This window comes from Cnephaeus nilssonii (assembly GCF_951640355.1).
Source record: "Cnephaeus nilssonii genome assembly, chromosome: 17".
Lineage (NCBI taxonomy): Eukaryota > Metazoa > Chordata > Mammalia > Chiroptera > Vespertilionidae > Cnephaeus > Cnephaeus nilssonii.
The window spans coordinates 25232899-25252427 of NC_137088.1; the positions used below are offsets into that span (position 1 = coordinate 25232899).

The following is a 19529-nucleotide window of genomic DNA, read 5'->3' on the forward strand; positions in this document are numbered from 1 at the left end:
AAACTGAAAATGGAACTCCCATTTGACCCAGTAATCCCACTCCTGGGAATATATCCGAAGAAACTAGAAACACCAATTAGAAAGGATATATGCACCCCTATGTTCATAGCAGCACAATTCACCATAGCTAAGATTTGGAAACAGCCTAGGTGCCCGTCAGCAGATGACTGGATCAGAAAACTGTGGTACATCTACACAATGGAATACTATGCTGCCATAAAAAAGAAGGAATTCTCATCATTTGCAGCAACCTGGGAGGAATTGGAGAACATTATGTTAAGTGAAATAAGTCAGTCAATGAAAGAAAAATACCACATGATCTCACTCATTTATGGATAATAAAGAACATTATAATCTTGAACAAAAAGATAGATACAGAGACAGTAAAGCATCAAACAGACTGTCAAATTACAAGGGGAAGGTTAGGGAGAGGTGGGGGAGATAAGAGATCAATCAAAGGACTTGTATGCATGCATATAAGCATAACCAATGGATGCAAAACTCTGGGGGGTGGGGGCATATATGGGAGGGGGGTGTGGGGAGGGCAATGGTAAGATATGTACACATATAATACCTTAATAAAAAAATTGAAAAAAAAAAAAAAAAGAATGATTGAAGCTATTAGAGAATGAAATAAGCAACCTATATATACTTAAATTTTTCACACAAAATTATTTTAAAGCCACATTCATGCCTTAAAATTCTCCAGAAATCTTATATATCTTTACTAGCTACTATCTAGTTTCCTAACAATAAAAATAAATAATAACTCCTTTGTCTTTTTCCTCTGAGGAGTTCCTCAAAAACAAACAAACAAACAATTAACCAAGTCTAACCAATTTTGGTTTTCTATTAATTTTCCTTGGCAAGGCATTTACAGCAATTAAATATTTTATCTAGAGGCAATATTCTAAGATTTCATGCCCTCTCTGGATAGAGCCAATTTGCAATTTTATTTTGATTATTTTCTTCAAGTGAAGTGATAAGAAGACTAAAAGCTCCGGATAGTCTTAATTTTAGAGTGCGTAATTTGACTTCTTTGCACTTATTCTGAATCTTAAGTTGAGGTAAATAGGTAATTGCTGTAAAGGTCAAGGGATTAATCCCTTTCACTGGTTAATAAAATTACCAACAGTAGAAACTTCAATACTAAGAATTCTTAACTGGCAATGAGTACAATGACACATGTCATAGACAATCATCCGCATCCAATTTCAACATGACTAGTAGTCCAATGTCCAAAAAAAACAAATTGACTCTTCAGAGCAGTTATAGACTATCCATTTTGTGTTAAAAAACAAGCCCTGTTCAGTGTTGTTCAGAGTGTTGGCGTGCACACCAAAGGGTCACAGGTTCAATTCTGGTCAAGGGCATGGAGCTAGGTTGCAGGTTCAATCCCCAGCCCTGGTAGGGGCATGTGCAGGAGGCAACCAATCGATGTGTCTCTCTGACATCAATGTCTCTGTCTCTGTCTCTCTCTCTCTTTTCTTTCCTCCCCTCCTCTCTCTCTAAAAAAATCAATGGGAAAAATATCTTCAGTGAGGATTAATAAAAAAAGCAAAATCTTCTTTTTTCAAGTATCACAAAAACTTAATTACAAATGAAAACAAAGAGATTATTTCCCAACCCAGGCTGGAGAACCAAATGATCCCGTTTGCCTGCCTGCCTGTCTCTCACAAACATACAAGCATCCATGTTTAAGCATGTACATGTGTGTGTACATTCAGACACATACATACACAATATGGGAACAATAAAGTTGAAAATCTGACTCTATATTGCCTAAAAGTTTTACAATGCTTTATCAATTTTTATTTCTCTTCCCATTTCCTAATTTTCCCAACCTAATCTTGAGAAACAGAAACTTACCAATATCACTGGCAAATTCGTAGACATGGGGTTTTTGTAGCAGCCCTAACTGGCACATACAGGTAAGGGCATTAAGAGCTTTCACAATAACAAATTCCTCAGCATCACTAAGACCTTGTTGCAGCAGGGGTTTGAGAATTGAGGAGCTCTGCCAGCCAACATAGGCAGCAACACCTGAAAAAGAGAAGTAACATTACATGATTACATACTCTATACCTGGAAGTGCAAATGCCACTAAGTAAAACAATAAAATTAATTGAAAACCAAATATATTGAGCCACAGTCAGGGAGACGACACTGCACTTCCTACCCAGCACAATAAATGAAAAGACCCACAACAAGATAAATGACCAAGAAATTCTGGAACACCTAGGGGGAAAGGGAGGAGATCCTAGGAACTTATGAAAAGGAAAATATAGGTCCCCTAAAAACGAAGGAGAATGATTGGCTTTAGGTTATCTTCAGCAACAATAGAGAGGCTAGAATACAACAAAGCAAGCAATTTCACAGCTTCTCAAAGGTAGGAAGTACCCTTTTCTCCAAAACATTCTACAGCAGCATTTGCAGAAACATTAATACTATTGCCATATAAGTTACTTTCCTTTTTTTATTTTTTAGGAAAATACACCCAAAAGCAAATATTTTAGCAGTTACTTTCCCAGATTATAAGGTAACAAAATCTAAATCCTACAGCTTTCTGCTACTACATGAGAAAGTTTGAATACCAGCAAAGCTTTCCAAAGTGTAGAAGAGTCTTTAAACCTTTTGAGTTAAACAGCAAGCTGTTACAATCATGTCCAAAATGATATAAAGAGGGTTAGTGGGTAATTATAATGACATGGCTTTAGCATATAACATTTCATAACTGACCACATCTAAATTTTCTTTCTAATTAGATTGATTTTCAATCATAATTACATTTTAACTATTATTTTCTGATTGTAAAAGTTATATACTATGTTTACTATAAAAAATTTTGACAAATACGAAAAATATAAAGAAAACAATCACTTACAATCCCAGTTCTACATGTAACCACTATTCATACCTTAGTATATATATTCCAGTCTTTTGTATAAATACATATGATTTACTGTTGTTATCTTTATACAACTGGAATCATACTTTAAATAGACCTACACTACAATTCAGTCACTTTAATAATATTTCATGATACTTTCCCAGGGCATTAAATATCATTTTAAAACAGTTTGCAATGACTATATGGTATTCCTTGATATGGATGTATCACAGTTGAATTAACCAATCCCTTGATCAACTAAGATATTCTTATCATCCAAAAGCAGCAGGAAGACAGACAGAAATACCAGGAACTCAATTCATTATTAATAAAATTTAGTAGTAATGTCACCTTTTAAATTGCATGTTTTTGAGAATTCAAAACCTTAAAGAGAAATTTAAAAAACAACATACCAACTATACTATCAAAAAAAGCTCCACGCAGATGCCAATCATTCTTATCATTCAGGAAAGTAATCATGTGAGACAATAAAACATCATTGGCTTTTTGACGTCCAAAAAATACACACAGCCGAGTTATTCCATTTTCCATTAAGGTTTGTTTCACGATATTTTCAGGGTCACTTAGCAAAGTGACAACTTTCTGCTGGACCATTTCATGCAAGGCTTGGAGCTCTAAAAACAAAAAAAAGTAAAACTAGAATCTATTCTTTTTCCTTATACAAATACACAGTCTTCCTTCTTACTCCTCAGAGAAATGGATTAAGAAGCCACCATAGAAAGTCTATAATCACTACGTTTTTCCACTATTTAGAACTCTGAAGGGTAGATAGAAAGCTGAAACATAAAACTGAAGAACGTCCCAATAAGCTGACTTCACAAGCTTGGCTACTATCTCACTAATTAAAAAGCTCTATTTATGAGGCTTAAGTAGAAAAGCATGGGAAGCACCAGAAAAGAGACCATACTGCTCCAATAAGATCAACTTAATCAAGGACTTGAAAACACTAGACTGGTTCAGGATATAATCTGATGGTGCAGGGTAGGCTTTCTTTTTTTATTTTCTTTTAAATATATTTTACTGATTTTTTACAGAGAGGAAGGGAGAGGGATAGAGTTAAAAACAATGAGAGAGAAACATCCATCAGCTGCCTCCTGCACACCCCCCACTGGGGATGTGCCCGCAACCAAGGTACATGCCCTTGACCGAATCAAACCTGGGACCCTTCAGTCCACAGGCTGACGCTCTATCCACTGAGCCAAACCGGCTAGGGCAAGAGCAAACCTTCTTAAAGGCTGGATTAAATTTCAGAAGCACACTGCCAAGTCCTGTCAAGGCTTTGCATGATCTGGCTACCACTCTGGCCTTATCTCCTATCCACCCTCCCCTTATTTACTTACTTATCTGTCTTCCCCTTACTAAAACGTAAACACAAGAGCAAGGATCTTGTCTGTCTTAGGCACTATTGTATTCCTAGTGCTTAAAGCAGGCACAAAATTGCCTGATGCAGAGCTATCTTTGACAATTATCTGTTGGCTACCTGAATAAGGGCAGAGGCCACTCCTGGTGCATCCACTGTCAAGGGAAATGGATTATGTTCACATTAAGAAAAACTTCAGGTTAACTCCCCAAAAGTGTTAACACCTAAATTCATTACATAAAAAGATCCAATTACATGGTTCTAGAACATTGAACAGTATTATTTTCTAGTTCCATAGAAAAAGTGAAGATTTCCTTTCTGATATATTCTTCTGTAGTTCAAAATTATTTGTCTTGAACTCCATATAATTATGCTGTCTTAAAAATTATGCTACTTTCTACAAGTAATAGAGCCATTGCAGTTATCTGTAACATAAAAATCTGAAAACTACACTTCTCTAGTTTTTCTCAACTAGAAACATCTTAGAACAGACCTAAGCATATTATTTCACTTCTAAATATCTAACTCAATAAACATTAACTACAAGTCTATCCCCACTTTACTAAACATATCTTTATTAGAAATTGTACGAATGTAAAGAAACTAAGACAGGCCCAGCCGGTGTGGCTCAGTGGTTGAGTGTTGACCTATGAACCAGGTATGAACCAGGAGGTTCAATTCCCTGCTAGGGCATATGCCCAGGTGGGGGCTCGATCCCCAGTAAGGGGCATGCAGGAGGCAGCCAATCAATGATTCTCTCTCATCATTGGTGTTTCTATCTCTCTCTCTCCCTCTCCCTTCCTCTTTGAAATCAATTATATATATATATATATATACATATACACACACATATATATACACACACACACACACACACATATATACACACATATACACACACACACACACACATATATATTTTAAAGTGGCTCTTTAAAAATAAAAAGAACTCTGACCTCAAAGAGTTTATCATATCTGTCCCTTTACAGTAAAATGTGTGGGTTTTAATATGTAAATCATAGATAGTATAAAATAAACACAAACTTATGATTGAGGATACACAGGATATCGTCACATAAGGAGAAAAGATTTAGATTCTTTAGCTATGATGTCAATGGTTTTTCTTTTATCATAAGTATGAAATAATTCAGCTAGCTTTATTATTGACACAAATCAATTCTGGCTGAAAAACAATTGAGCTTAGAATCTGTAGCAACAAGCTGATCATTTTCTGGCTAGATAAGTACTTGAGAATAGAGAGAACAACCAGAAACCAGGAACCCTTCCTACCTATAGATCTGGTATTTTTCACCTTACATGAAAATTAGAAATGATGATTTGCTCCAAGTTCACATTAGCAATTCATTCTAAGTAACAGGAAATCTGGAACAGAGAATCATACTACCTGTGTCATAATTTCCATTGGGATGTGTAACTTCATCTATTTCTTCACTATTTGGGTCATTTTCCATATTGAGATTTTTTAACTGTACTAATTCCAGGAATCTCAAAGCTGTTTCTGCCAGCAGAGCTATGTTTTCTATAAAAGGAAGAAAAATTATAATTATCTTCTTAAATCTCTGTAATGTTTATAACTTTTCCTCCCTAACTCTTTATATATAAAATAATAATCATAAAACTAAGGAGGAAAAGTAAAACTTTTACATTTAGCACTTAACCAAATCATATTTTAGTAACTAATTTCATAATCTACAACTATTTCTAAACTATCCTATATAATAAAAGGCTAATATGCAAATCAACCGAACTACGGAACAACCAGTCACTATGACATGCACTGACCACCAGGGGGCAGATGCTCAACACAGGAGCTGCCCCCTGGTGGTCAGTGCACTCCCACAGGGGGAGTGCTGCTCAGCCAGAAGTCAGGCTCACAGCTGATGAGCGCAGCGGCAGTGGCGGGAGCCTCTCCTGCCTCTGCAACAGCGCTAAGGATGTCCGACTGATGGCTTAGGCCAGCTCCTGGGCCTAAGCTGTCATTTGGAAATCCCCCGAGGGCTCCTGGACTGCAAGAGGGCGCAGGCCAGGCTGAGGAATCCCACCCCAAGTGCACGAATCTCGTGCACCAGGCCCCTAGTGTTTTAATATTGAACATAGACATCTTTTTAAAAGGCAAAAATAACCTAAAACACAGCACTCAAATCTAATGAGAAAAAAAAAATCCTTTTAGAGTCCTACCCTTTAAACAGTATTTTGACATTAGACTAACAAACATTCACATGGAAATAACAGATCAAGCTGGGCTTTGGGATCACACAGACCTTGGCTCAAATCTCTACCCTGCCACTTACTAGCTGGCTGCTTAACCAATCTGAGCTTCAGTTTCTTCACACATAAACGAGTCACATCTATTTCAAAGAGCCATTACCAAATTGAATCAATCACTGTTGGATTGCTTCACAAGTGATACTCTGAAGTTCTTAAGGAACCAAAGTGTGAGACTGTTTGCCACACTTCTGCAGTTGTCTGTATTTTCTTCTTTCTCTTTCTGGTAATCTAGTAAAACTATCTGCTACTCCTCACCACTGTGAAAGTATCTACTTCTAAGTTCTGCTGTCATATTTGCTATTAATTATATCTACTCTATTGCTTATATCTTCTTCCATTTTTATTACTGTTTCTACCCTTCTTTCTCTACTACTTCTGTGCTTCTTAGCTTAACTCTGTACTCTTCCATCTTTGCAGTAAATAGCACTGAACATAAAGTTTAACTACTTTATTTTGAATCTGACACTTTCTCTTAACTTTTTACATTTCCGAAACTGAGATGCATCTCACATTATTTGAGATTTTTCAGTCTACCAAATGCATGGATTCCCTCCACCTTTCCCAGGTTCAACACTGTTCTGAATAGAACAGAAATTTACCTCTAAGTAAGCAAGATATTAATACCCTGCAATGCCTGCTCACCCTAAAGATGGAGAAATTTGGGGCCATCCTCTGGTAATAAGTCAAAATTCTAGATGAATATCCCCACTTTAATTAACACATCTTTATTAGGAAAAGTCTCTTATTTTTCTGAACCTCTAAAGTCTAAGTTATGCTTATTTCCCCATTGAAGTTTATAAACCACAATTTGAAAGTTGACATAAGATATAAATCTATACCAACTTCTCTGAGCTAAAAAAGAATAATGTAAAAGAAATTTACAAATTGATTTTAAATTTTTAATTACTAACATGTGTGGTTTAATTATACTTAACCATACAAGTTCAAACATACCTCTGGTTCTATTAAAAAAGGTAGCTTTGTCATGCACCAAGCCATCGTGAAGGGACACGGCAAGGTACTGGCACTGTCCCTGGGTTATCATGGACTCCCATCATAAAAACCCAGAAGACCATAGAAAAGCAGGATTGCTTCAAAATCAAGGTCTAGACCAGTAACTCTGAGAACTGAGAAAGAATTAGACCAGATACATCGGGGTCATGTTTTTTAGACTCTCTCGTTCACAATTTCCTCACTGGTAAAATGAAGGAAAATAACAGTCACTGCTCAAGGCTTTTGCAAGGGGTAGTTGTGAAAGACATACAGATCTTAGAATCTTAAAATCTAGACTTTATCTTAGAATCTAAAATCTATCTTAGAATCTATGTATCTCTTGCAACTAACCCTTGCAACAAGCCTGAACAGTAGATACCCTGACACACAGCAGGTTTTTCAACAAATAGCATTATTTTTATGCTATGACTATTAGTAATTGACTATCAATATGTTAATATGGCACCTACACATCAAAATCTTATCTATTTAACACAATTAAAGAACAGACTAAGATCCCCTGGGTAAAAAGTAGGACATGAAACCCTAAAGATACAGCTTGTTTTTAAAACCTAAAAACTGTTATTTAATTTTATCTGGCTCAATTGTTAATATTTACCAAGTGAATTATAAATATGCTTTGTTACAAATGATAAACTCAGATATATCTTAAAGAAATCCTTCATTTTCTAGCCCTGAAACTTATAACTAAACTGTTACGGAAACCAGAAACCATACATAAGTAAATAGGCTGATCTATAAAAATATACATATAAAAAAAAGAAACCCAACAACCGCCAATCACTTTTTGGATGTGCCTAGTATATAAGGCCAGCGTCCAAAGACCATTTTTCACATGTTCCATTAAAATACTAATAGGCGTCCTGGCCGGGTGGCTCAATTGGTTGGAGCATTGTTCCATACACCAAAAGGTGGGGGGTTCAATCCCCAGTCAGGGGTAAGGGAAGCAACCTATTGATGTTTTCTCTCTCCCCCCCCCCCCCATTTATCTCTCTAAAAATAAACAAACATACTCTCAGGTTAGGATTAAAAACATCTGTAAGATGTTTCCTAAGCAAGCATCTTACAGCAAAGTGACAATATCATCACCACATTATGTACTTCAAAAAAGAATCCCTGATTTCCATAAGATTACATTTTAGAAATAAATTATGGAATTATGTAAATGTTTCAATGGCATTTCCATGCCGTAATAAACATTCAGAATTTAGGGAGCTAAAAACATGAATCTGTATCACTTGATTTTATGAGAATTACAAGTAAAACATGCAGGTGTAACACACTTCACCACAAAGAAGCCATACATCCTAAGCACTATAGTAACTGAAAGGATCTTTAATTCAGTAAGTAAGGCTAGATTCTTTCAACACCAAATTACCCATCAAAATAAATCTTTCAACAATAAATTGTTGCATATCCTAAAATTGATATTCAAACAGCTTATTTGTTCAGAGAAGCTTTATAAAGGCCTAAAGACATACCCCAGAAGCACATATTTGTAAACATTAGTCTCCCTTCAAATTAAATATAATACTCCCAGTAAAAGCACAAGATTCTGTATTATATACTTTTTACTAGCTAATTCTGATCATTTCAAAAATGAGAGTACACACAAAAGTTGAGTCCCAGGTACAGATTAGCTATAAATATTACTAAAATGTACACAAATAGTTCAGGGACCAAAGGTCATTCTCAGAATTCCCAAAGAAATCAGAAAAACAAGAGGTATTAGTCACTAACTTCATAAATATGAGTAGCTATTACTTAGACAATAATCTCTTACCAGCATAGGCTAGTCTGACAATAGTAGCATCATCTTGGGCCAAGTGGGCTATGCCCGGCAGAATATATTCCGGATAGATATTGATATCATTGCGAGGAACCTCTTTGACAAGAGCTAGAACTTTGGTCAATGTCCTCAAGGCTTCAGCCCTCACTCTAGGAACAGAGTCATTGCTGAAATGCAAAAGATATGGAGTAATACGATCCAAAAGAATTTCTACACTTAATCGTGGAGCCAAATGAAGAATAAGTTCCAAAGCAGCAAGTTTGGAATCACAGTATTTAAGGGTCTGTAGACAGGAGGTTATAACAGACACCAAGATAACCAGCCCATTTTCCTTAGGCTCTCCTTCAGCTTTTTCCGGCAGATCGTGTCCACAGAGATTGTGAATAATGTTGCCCAAATCCTTCCGTATAACCAGAATACGCTCATCTGCAGAAAGAAATGTTTCCTTGGCAAACTGGGCCATGTAGGGCTGAAGGAAAGTGTAAAATATTTCAGGAAAGGCATTGCCACGCTGCTGCTTTAAGTAATCTTCTGCCTCTAACCGTTTATCTGGCTCACGGTGAATCATCTGAGTTACCTATACCAAGGGGAGAAAGAGAGTAAAAATGGATTTGAGAACAGCAACTTAAGTCAGAGAAAAGCTTCAAGGGCATTTTAACCATGACTTAAAGGATTTGTGAAGTAATTCTGACTCTCCTCAATCTTTACCATTCAAACTACTTTCAGAACCTAACAAGTAATATGTGACTCTACTACTGTCCTAAAAAACAACAAGAAATTACATACTAACATATTACAGATGACCCAGACACATAAAGAGGAGGTGAATTCTGTTCAACATTCCCCATTTATTAAGACAGAAGAGTAATATACTGCTGCCCACAACTCAAGGATTCTTAAACATTTTCTGAGCAGGAGATGTCACTGAGAATCTGAGGAAAGCAATGGAATTTTTTTTCTTCAGAGAAAAGGGTATACACACAAGTTTTGCATACAAAATTACACACAATTCTGAAAAGAATTACAGATCCCCTAAAACCTATTTACATACCACAGTTCTGGTTTAGAGACTTATTTTCACAAGCTTAAGGAAATACCTGGTTTAAGTGTAGCACTAGCATCTGTTCACAAAGGGCATCAGTGGTTTAAACTTTTCAAGTAGTGTAAAAGAAGTGTTAAATCCTGCAAATACTAGAAATGACATACCTTATTTGAATTTATCTTATGTTTTCTAGCATCATAAGAAAATTTTTTCAATATACAGAGCATAGTTTAATCTTTCCTAGACCATCACACTGTATTAGCCATTATTCAAATACTCAAAATATCATATACATATATCTAGTTATTTGAGCTTTCTGTTTAAGAGCCTCATATTGAACTTGGGGGAATCAAATATACTATAAATAAGGAAAAGTGACCTAATAGAATTACTTTGACATTTAGGTTAAGCTTTCAAGATTAGTCAATTCACTCCTTTCATAGTTAAGAAAATGTAGGCCCAAATTCATGCCAGTGTAACGTGATGAATGAATGCCACATCCAAAGACATACCAGCCAAATATACCAACTCCTAATCCAGCTGAGCTAAACATGAGCAAAATTCGTTTCCTTTATCTAGTGTATTTTTTAGTATTTGCTATTTGTAAGAGAAATTAAAATGTATATTTCCCTACCTTACTAAAGGATATTTTAAATACACCATATCCTTTCCATGACTCAGAGTCATCGTAAGGATCAGTTCCTATACTGACTGACTGACTTTAAAAAGATCCCCTCAAACAGTAATATGGACATATGGCTTATATGACCTCCCACAGAATTCCTCATATCTGTTCTGCTATACTAATTTATGATTCTACATCTTCCCTTCCAGAACTGCCCTCAGTGTCAAGGGTAGTATATAAAGTTAGTAGCTTCCATATGAAATGGCCTTATACTGCTGCATTATATTCAAGTTGATGTTTCCTGTCTTCTTCATATCTTACTAGCAAGCTCTGGCCTGGACAAATTCTCTAACCCCCAGGCATCTCCTTACCTCCACCTAAATCCATCCAAAGCAGACCAAAGATTATAATGGGAAGAGGTGTCTGTGTGAGTTTCAGTGAGAGTGAGAGAGAGAAAGACAGAGAGAGAGAGAGAGAGAGAGAGAGAGAGAGAGAGAGAGAGAGAGAGAGAGAAAGAGAGAGAGTGTGTGTGTGTGTGTCTGTGTGCGTGCGCACACGCGCAAATAAAAAGTTAAGTCAAAGGAGCTCTGTGTCTGGGAAAGAGGGTGAGGGAATTGTACATTTCTCCCTAATAAAGTAAAAACCATGAGGTATTTGGATTAGTCTATAGGGCTTTATTGCTTTGTTTCCAATTTATAACATTTTAGAGAATGGACTAATGCAAAAGAACACAATTCTATTAAATTCTTTATGGCAAATATTTGTAGCATAGTTACCAAATCTCTGATACTGCGATCTTCAATTTTATTTAGCACTTGTTCAGGGAAAAACTGTCCATTTCTATAAGCCAAAAGTTGAGAGAGATCAAATAATGGTACACCTTCTGTAAAAAGCTCAGCTATCACGCAACCTGGAAAATAGCAGATATAATTTTATTAAAAATGAAATGCAAGAAATCATTAATATAGATCAAGAATTCAGAGAATTCATAAAACTGAAAATGTGAAACCAAGTAAACTGAATTATAAATTTTAATGCAATATACAACAATCAATCAAGATAGAGAAAATGTGTATTGCCTAATGGTCAGTTTCAAAAAGTGTAACATCAAAAAGGCCCATTCTATTTTTGCCCCTCCTTAAAAAACAACTTAAATCAAATAAAGTTACTTCCTAGTTCTATAATTTTAAATGAATGTGCACATATAATGTACACACCATACATTTAAAAATAGATGGATAGAGTAAAAGCCACAAGAAATACACTGGGGTTTTTTAAGTATGGATTTATAGAAATTAAATTCAAAAGGAATTACTGAGAAATCATAGCTGACAATTCATTTATTCATTAAACTAAAATTGTGTCTACTATACATTAGGCTCCCATAGTACATGAAACAGATAAAATCCCTGCCCTCATAAAGCTTTCATTATAGGAAGGGAGGCATAAAATAAACCAGTGAACAAAAACAATTATAAAATGAGAAGTGTGGCTGTTAGAGAGAAGAGATAACCCAATCATTTTGCACTTATGTAATCTTCTATAGGGAATTAAAAAAAAAAACACCTATCCACATTTCAAAAAGGACAAGCAGTTTCACTGAATCACTGTATAACATACATTTAACAACTCTTTTTTTAATTATTGATTTCAGAGAGGAAGGGAGAGAGATAGAAACATCAATGATGAGAATTATTGATCGACTGCCTCCTGCAGGCCCTTTACTGGGAATAGAGCCTGCACATTTAACAATTCTTAAAGAGATCCTTACATAGCATTAGCTCACAGCCTTTGCATTTGCTGGTCCTTCTGCCTAAAATGCTATTCCCCAAGTATACACATGGCTTATACCTCCACCTCCTTCAGATCAAATATCACTTTAGCAGTGAGGCCTTTCTTGACTGCCCAGTTTAGGCCCACAACTACACCTACCTCATACTCCACACCTGGCACATTCCCTTTCCCTACTGTTTACCCCACAGTATCAACTGCCAAATTATATATTTAATGTATTTATTTCTTTATTGTCTACATGCCCACTAGAAAGCAAACTCCATGAGGAAGGGATTTTTGTCTATTTTGTTCACTGAAAAATCCCGACACCAACTAAGACAATTCCTGAGACATAATAAACACTCAAAACATTTATTTCATTAATTTCTACCTATATAATGTCAAGTTTTAGAATAAAAGACTTAAAAATAGCTATTACAAACATCATAACCAAGAAGGAAATAGAATTGAACAACATTATGAACCAACTGGATCTAACAGAAATCAAAGGAACACTCCACTCAACAATAGAATACAAAATTCTTCTCAAGTACAAATGGGACACTCTCCAGGTTGGACTGTATTCTAGGTCATAAAACAAGGCTCCATAAGTTTAAAAGAACTGAAATCACACAAATTATGTTCTTCAAATCACAACAGAACAAAATAAGAAATTAGGAACAGAAAAAAATTTGAAAAATTCAAATATTAAGAAGTAATCACACTCCTAAATAACCAATGGATCAAAGGGAAATTATGAAATACTTTGAGATGAATGAAAACAAAAACACAACATACAAAAACATATATGATGCAATGTTTAGAGGAAATGTGTATCTATAAACACCTTAAAAAACAAGAAAAGAGTAAACTCAAAGCAAAGTAAATAGAAGGAAAGGAATAACAAAGATTGGGGTGGAAAAGGGACATTACTACCAACTGTACAGAATGAAAAGAATTATGAGAGTACTTTGAATAACTATATGCCAACAAATGTGATCATCTAGATGAAATGGACAGATTCATAGAAATAGATTACCAAAGCTGCCCTAAAAAGAAATAGAAAATCTGAACGAGCATTGTAAGAGATTGAATTGGTTATAAAAATTTCCCACAAAGAAAAGCCTACACCAAGATGGCTTAACAGGTGAATTCCATCAAACTTTGAAGGAATTAGCATTTGCCCTTCACAAATTCTCTCAAGAAATGGAAGAGGAGGAACACCTCCCAACTCATTCTATGATATCAATACTGCCCTTATACCTAACCAGATAAAGACATCACAATAAAAGTACAGACCAATATCTCTGATGAATATAGGTTTTAAAATTCCTCCAAAACTGAGTGTAGGAGTCCCTACCTATATAAAATAAATGAGGGGAAAGAGGACACCTAAGTATAATAGAATGCTGAGGGCCTATTGGTCAATGTGGAAAAGTGCTGGAACTGGAAAATCATCATTTTAAAACCATCACAGTAAAGATTGGATCAAGCAAGAATCATCAGTGGATGCCAAATCAAGGAGAAAATTGTGACAACTGGTCTTGAAGTTTCTTCCCACAGGTTATTAGTTGCAAGGGATTTAAAAAATTAACTATGAAGGGGAGAAATTGGGCAATATCTTGACCATCAAACACCATTTGACTGCAGAGGTGATACCATAAAGACACATCATCACCTATGTACTATTCTTACCGAAAATGCATAAACTGATTGAATCTCAAGAAGACAGCAGACAAACCCAAAATGAAGAATATCCTATTAAAAAACATGTACACACAAATGTATATGTAAAGCTGGTAAAAACCGAATAAGGTCTATGTATAATCTAGTTAACAGTAATGCAACAATGTCAAGTTCTGATTTTGACATTGTACTAGTCATTGAAGATGTCACCACTGGAGGAAGCCAGGGAAAAGGGTCTTCACAATTTTTGTAACTTCCTTTGAGTCTATCATTTAAAAATAAAAAGTATAAAAATAATTGTTAAAAATTTAAGGGAAAAAGTATTCTTCATAAAATGTCAATGCCATAATGACAATGTGGAAATGTTACAGATTAAAGGAGGCTAAAGAGACATGACAACTAAATGCAATACCTGACCCTAGACTGGGTTCTGTCCTGGAGCATTTTCTCTATCCGTGCATCAACTGATGGACACGTAGGGTGTTTCCATCAACCTAGGTGTCCATCAATTGATGGACTTGGCTATTGTTAAGTAATAATGCAATAAACATGGGGGTGCAGACATCTTTTCAAGATAGTGATTTTGGCCCTAGCCAGTTTGGTTCAGTGGATAGAGCGTTAACCTGTGGACTGAAGGGTCCCAGGTTCGATTCTGGTCAAGGGAACATGCCCAGGTTGCAGGACTCAATCCCCAGTGAGGGGGCATGCAAGAGGCAATCGATCAATGAATCTCTCTCATCGTTGATGTTTCTATCTCTCTCTCCCTCTACTTCCTCTCTGAAATCAATAATCATGTATTAAAAATTAAAAACACACGCACACACACATCGAGTCTCCTGTGTAGCTCCCCTGTAATCCACTCTCCATGCTATCTATAGTCGGTATCCTGTCTAAAACACGTATCTGATAAACCAAAGGACTTATACACTTATATGCATAGCCATAGACACAGACTATAGGGTGGTGAAGGCCTGGAGGGAGAGGGGATAGGGGCTGGGCAAACCAGGGTATGGGAGGGGGGGAGGGGGGACATCTGTAATATTGTCAACAACAAAAATATGTTTATTAAAAAAAATAAAACACTTATCTGACAATGTCTCTGAAGACTAACATGGGCATACAAGATCCTTTCTGATCTGGGCCTTGCTTACCTCACACTCTATGTTCCAGATATCCTATATCACTTAAAGTGCCCTAATAAATGAGTGCATCATATCACGCTTCAAGTCTTTGTATAAGCAACACTCTGCCTGAGAGAGACTCCCCTTACCATATACTTACCATAAGTATAATCATCTTTCAGGTCTGTTTACATGTCATCCTCCCAATAAAGAGCCCCTTCTTGATCCTGCCTCTCTACCCATCACCACCATGGAAACTAATTTAAGTATTTACATGTTCCTATAACGGCACCCTATGCTTATTACCACCTCAGCAAGCCACATTACACTGAAATGTCCTTTTTCAATCATATCTCCCCATTTAAGTATAAGCACCGTGAAAAAAAGGGACATAATTACTCATCTATGTCTCTAATGCTTAAGACACTGCCTGACACATATGCAAGAATTCAAATATTTCTTAAATGTTTGAATGAATTGCTCTTGCATTTTCTAGGCACTTAAACATGTCCAATGAAAGAACACTAATATAGTGTATAAGGACAAATAAACTTTCAACATATAAAAAAAATTTTTAAGCTACATTTCTATATTCGAGTTAAATTATATGCACATTCCCCCCTTAGCAAATTTAGCCAACTCAAATACCTGCCGAAAAGATGTCCATTGCTCGCTTCAACTCTCCTCTTGTTCTCTGATTGCTATTTAAGTCTACAAGTGGAGTTGAAGGATCTCTCATATATTCTAACTCAGTGGCAAACAACCCACCATCAACAAAACGTTCAGGAGCAATATAACAAGTTCTCCTCCGTGAGGTGTCAAAGAAATAATTGAAATCTGCTGGGTTGTCTTCTGGAAGGTAAGTGGGTTTAAAACTGGCGAAATCAGTTAAGAGGACCCAGTTCCAACTGGTGACCATTACATTCTCAGTCTTGATGTCCCCATGGCGGACTCCAGATTTGTGTGCTTGGTCCACAGCTGTCAGGATCTGGAAAGCAATCCAACGTTTTTCAATGTTATTTAAGAATGGACGGGTACTTATGCGATCATAGAGATTGTCCCGCACATATTGCCTGAAGAGCATGGCTGCTTTCTCAGATGCTTTTTCGGCTGCTTTCTGGAAAGGTAGGCAGTTTTGTGCAGAATGAAGCCTGATTTTCAGTTCCTCCAGCTCTTGTTTATAGCTGGTTAAAGGCAATGTGGGATCCTGAATTGCAAAGACCTTCACAACCACCAGGCCTTCTCGGTGCTTCGCTCTAGCAACTTTAAAGAAACGAGTACTCCCCAGGCTCTTATCATATTCAAAGTCGTGGATATCTGAGAAATAGCTCTCCACAGAAAGGATCTGGGAAGGAGCAATGCCAGCAAGCTGATTTCCCATAATGGCAGCAAGTGCCTCCGGGTCAGTAAGTTAGGAAACACCACCTGTTAAAAAAAAAAAAAAAAAAGAAGAGGGAGAACGAAACACGCAATGAAACACCATTCTTTATTTGGTCTCCTCCTAAAAGATAGATGTACCATATTTCTCTTCCATTGAGATCACTGTACCTATCCTCCCAGGCAGCCTCTAAATTTCATACACATTTATCTAAAAAAAAATCTTGTTATTTTATGTTGTCCTTTCCAGGAGCTGGGCTGTATTTAAATAGGCCCCTTCAGTATTAAGTTGAAGATGTTAAAATTTGTATTTTCTAATTTTTACAATGACTAAGCCTTTACTATATGTTCAGTATTGTACTTAGGGCTGTGAGAGTGACAAGTCATTGTTCAAGAAGCACTTGTAGAATTAAACATAAGACAAAAACACATTAAAAACTGGTTGAGTGTGGTCCTATGAACCAGGAGGTCAAGGTTGGATTCCCGCTCAGGGCACAGGCCCCGGCTGTGGGCTCAATCCCCAGTAGGGGGCGTGCAGGAGGCAGCTGATCAATGATTCTCATCATTTATGTTTCTCTCCCTCTCCCCTCTGAAATCAATTAAAAATATATATTTTTTTAAAAAGCTTAAAACTAAGAACCACCTAATACAAGTCACTGAACTTTTCAAAGGCTAGGCTAACATCCAAAACAACAGTATCTCCTGGGCCTTTCCAGCCTGATTCCAGGGTGCCTTCCCACCCAGCTACTAGAAGGCACAAAGTTGTCTGATTTGCAACAGCCACAGGGAAGAAACCCTGGCAAAGATATGTTTAAAAAGTAAACCCAAATACACAATTGCCAAACACAGCCCAGGGTTTTCTCCTAGCTCAGATTTTGCAGGAAATAAAAGACACACACACACACACACACACACACGAGGCCATGCGCACATATAAACATTTACCCTAGACTCCGGAAAAGTGTCCCAGGTCGGTCATTAGCTCACACTAAGGTCATGGTGGGTCACTTCAGGGGCTGGGCGAGGAAGGGAGTCGGCAGCCTAGTCAGTCGCCACTATGAAGGGGGTCTTCCTTCCAAGGCAAGAAGTGGGGTGTTGGGGAGGGACGCAGAAAAAAGTCCCAATCTCCAGGAACCCCAGTTGTCCGCCCGGGAGAACTGGGGAAGCTTTCGGGGGCGAAGCCGACCGAAGAAGCCAGGCGGACGCAATTGCACAGCTACCTAGGGAGCTGCCCCCGCCAGCCCCCGACTCTGCCCTCAGGGCCACGCGTTTTCGGGCCTCGCCTTCCTCACGCGCGGACTTCTGGACTCTCGGGGTCCTCTACACTCCTCCAGGTCCTCAGCACCGGAGGGAAGGTGGAACTCGGGAGTGGGAGGGAGACCGCCAGTTCCAGGGAAACACTGGTTCAGCGGCTGCACTCACAACAAACGCCGAACTCCCGGGAAAGCCGCCGGCTGTGACCTCACTTCCTGCCGCGGAGCGGAAGTTACGGGGTGAGGCACGAGGCAGAGCGCCTTAAGGGCGTTGGTTGCTAGGAGACGGGGGAAGGGGCGTGGTCTCGCTCCGTGAGTCTAGAGAGGAAGAAAATAAAACGCTTGGACAACATCTAGCCCTTCTCATCTTTCTTTGAACTTTGGGGCTTCTGAAATCCCCCAGAACTTGTTCAGACACCCCTTCACCTCAAGTACACAAGTTATTTAAGAGAATTCACAGGCTTATTTAGGGAAGTTAATATAATTTATATACAATTAAACAGTTCACCTGTTTAAAATACAAAAATCAATTTATACGTATGTAAATATGTATACTTACAAATACATTTACAGAGTTGGCCAATCATCCCTACAATCTAATTTTGGAACATTTCTTGACCCTTCAAAATGAAGCCCTATAACTATTAGCAGTCACTCCCCATTCTCTCCATTCCTCCCCCTATCCCCCTGCCAGCCCTAGGCAATCATTAATCTACTTAGTTTCCATAGACTCGCCTATTACAGACATTTCATATATATGGTATACACATCTGCGCGCGCTCTCTTTTTTTTTTTACAATATGTGGTCTTTGTGACTGATTTCTTTCACTTCGCTTTTTTTAGGATTACCTCTGTTGTAGATTGTATCAGTACTTTGTTTCTTTTCATTGCCAAATATTCTATTGTATGAATATGCCACATTTATTATCCATTCATTAGTTGATGGATGTTTGGGTTGTTTCCACTTTTTGGCTATTATGATTAATGCTGCTATAAACATTTATGTATAAGGCTGTTTGAGGCCATATGCTTTCCTTTCTCTTGGGTAAACACCTGGGAGTAGAATTGTGAAGTCCTCTGGTATTTCTATGTTTAACATATTGAAAAACTGCACAATTGTTTTTTTCAAAGTGCTGCACCATGTTACATTCCTACCAGCAATGTATGAGGGTCCCAGTTTCTCCACATCTTGGCTGACACTTCTTTATCCTTTTGATTACAGCCAACCTAGTAGGCATGAAATAATATCTCATTCTAGTTTTTATTTGCAATTCCCTAATGACTAATGA

General features: G+C 37.2%; 1 protein-coding gene across 1 annotated transcript in view; it reads right to left on the minus strand.

Moving 5' to 3' along the window:
• Positions 1-18434, minus strand: part of PIK3R4 (phosphoinositide-3-kinase regulatory subunit 4) — a 65215-nt gene extending 46781 nt beyond the window's left edge. Inside the window, exons 1-7 of the mRNA XM_079794938.1 lie at positions 17933-18434; positions 16259-17035; positions 11807-11940; positions 9358-9940; positions 5677-5811; positions 3304-3525; positions 1870-2043 (exon numbers count right to left, since the gene is read on the minus strand). Of these exons, the coding sequence (XP_079651064.1) occupies positions 1870-2043; positions 3304-3525; positions 5677-5811; positions 9358-9940; positions 11807-11940; positions 16259-16991 (1981 nt within the window). The 5' untranslated portion in view covers positions 16992-17035; positions 17933-18434. The remainder of the gene's footprint in view (positions 1-1869; positions 2044-3303; positions 3526-5676; positions 5812-9357; positions 9941-11806; positions 11941-16258; positions 17036-17932) is intronic.
• Between the last annotated feature and the right edge of the window lie 1095 nt (positions 18435-19529).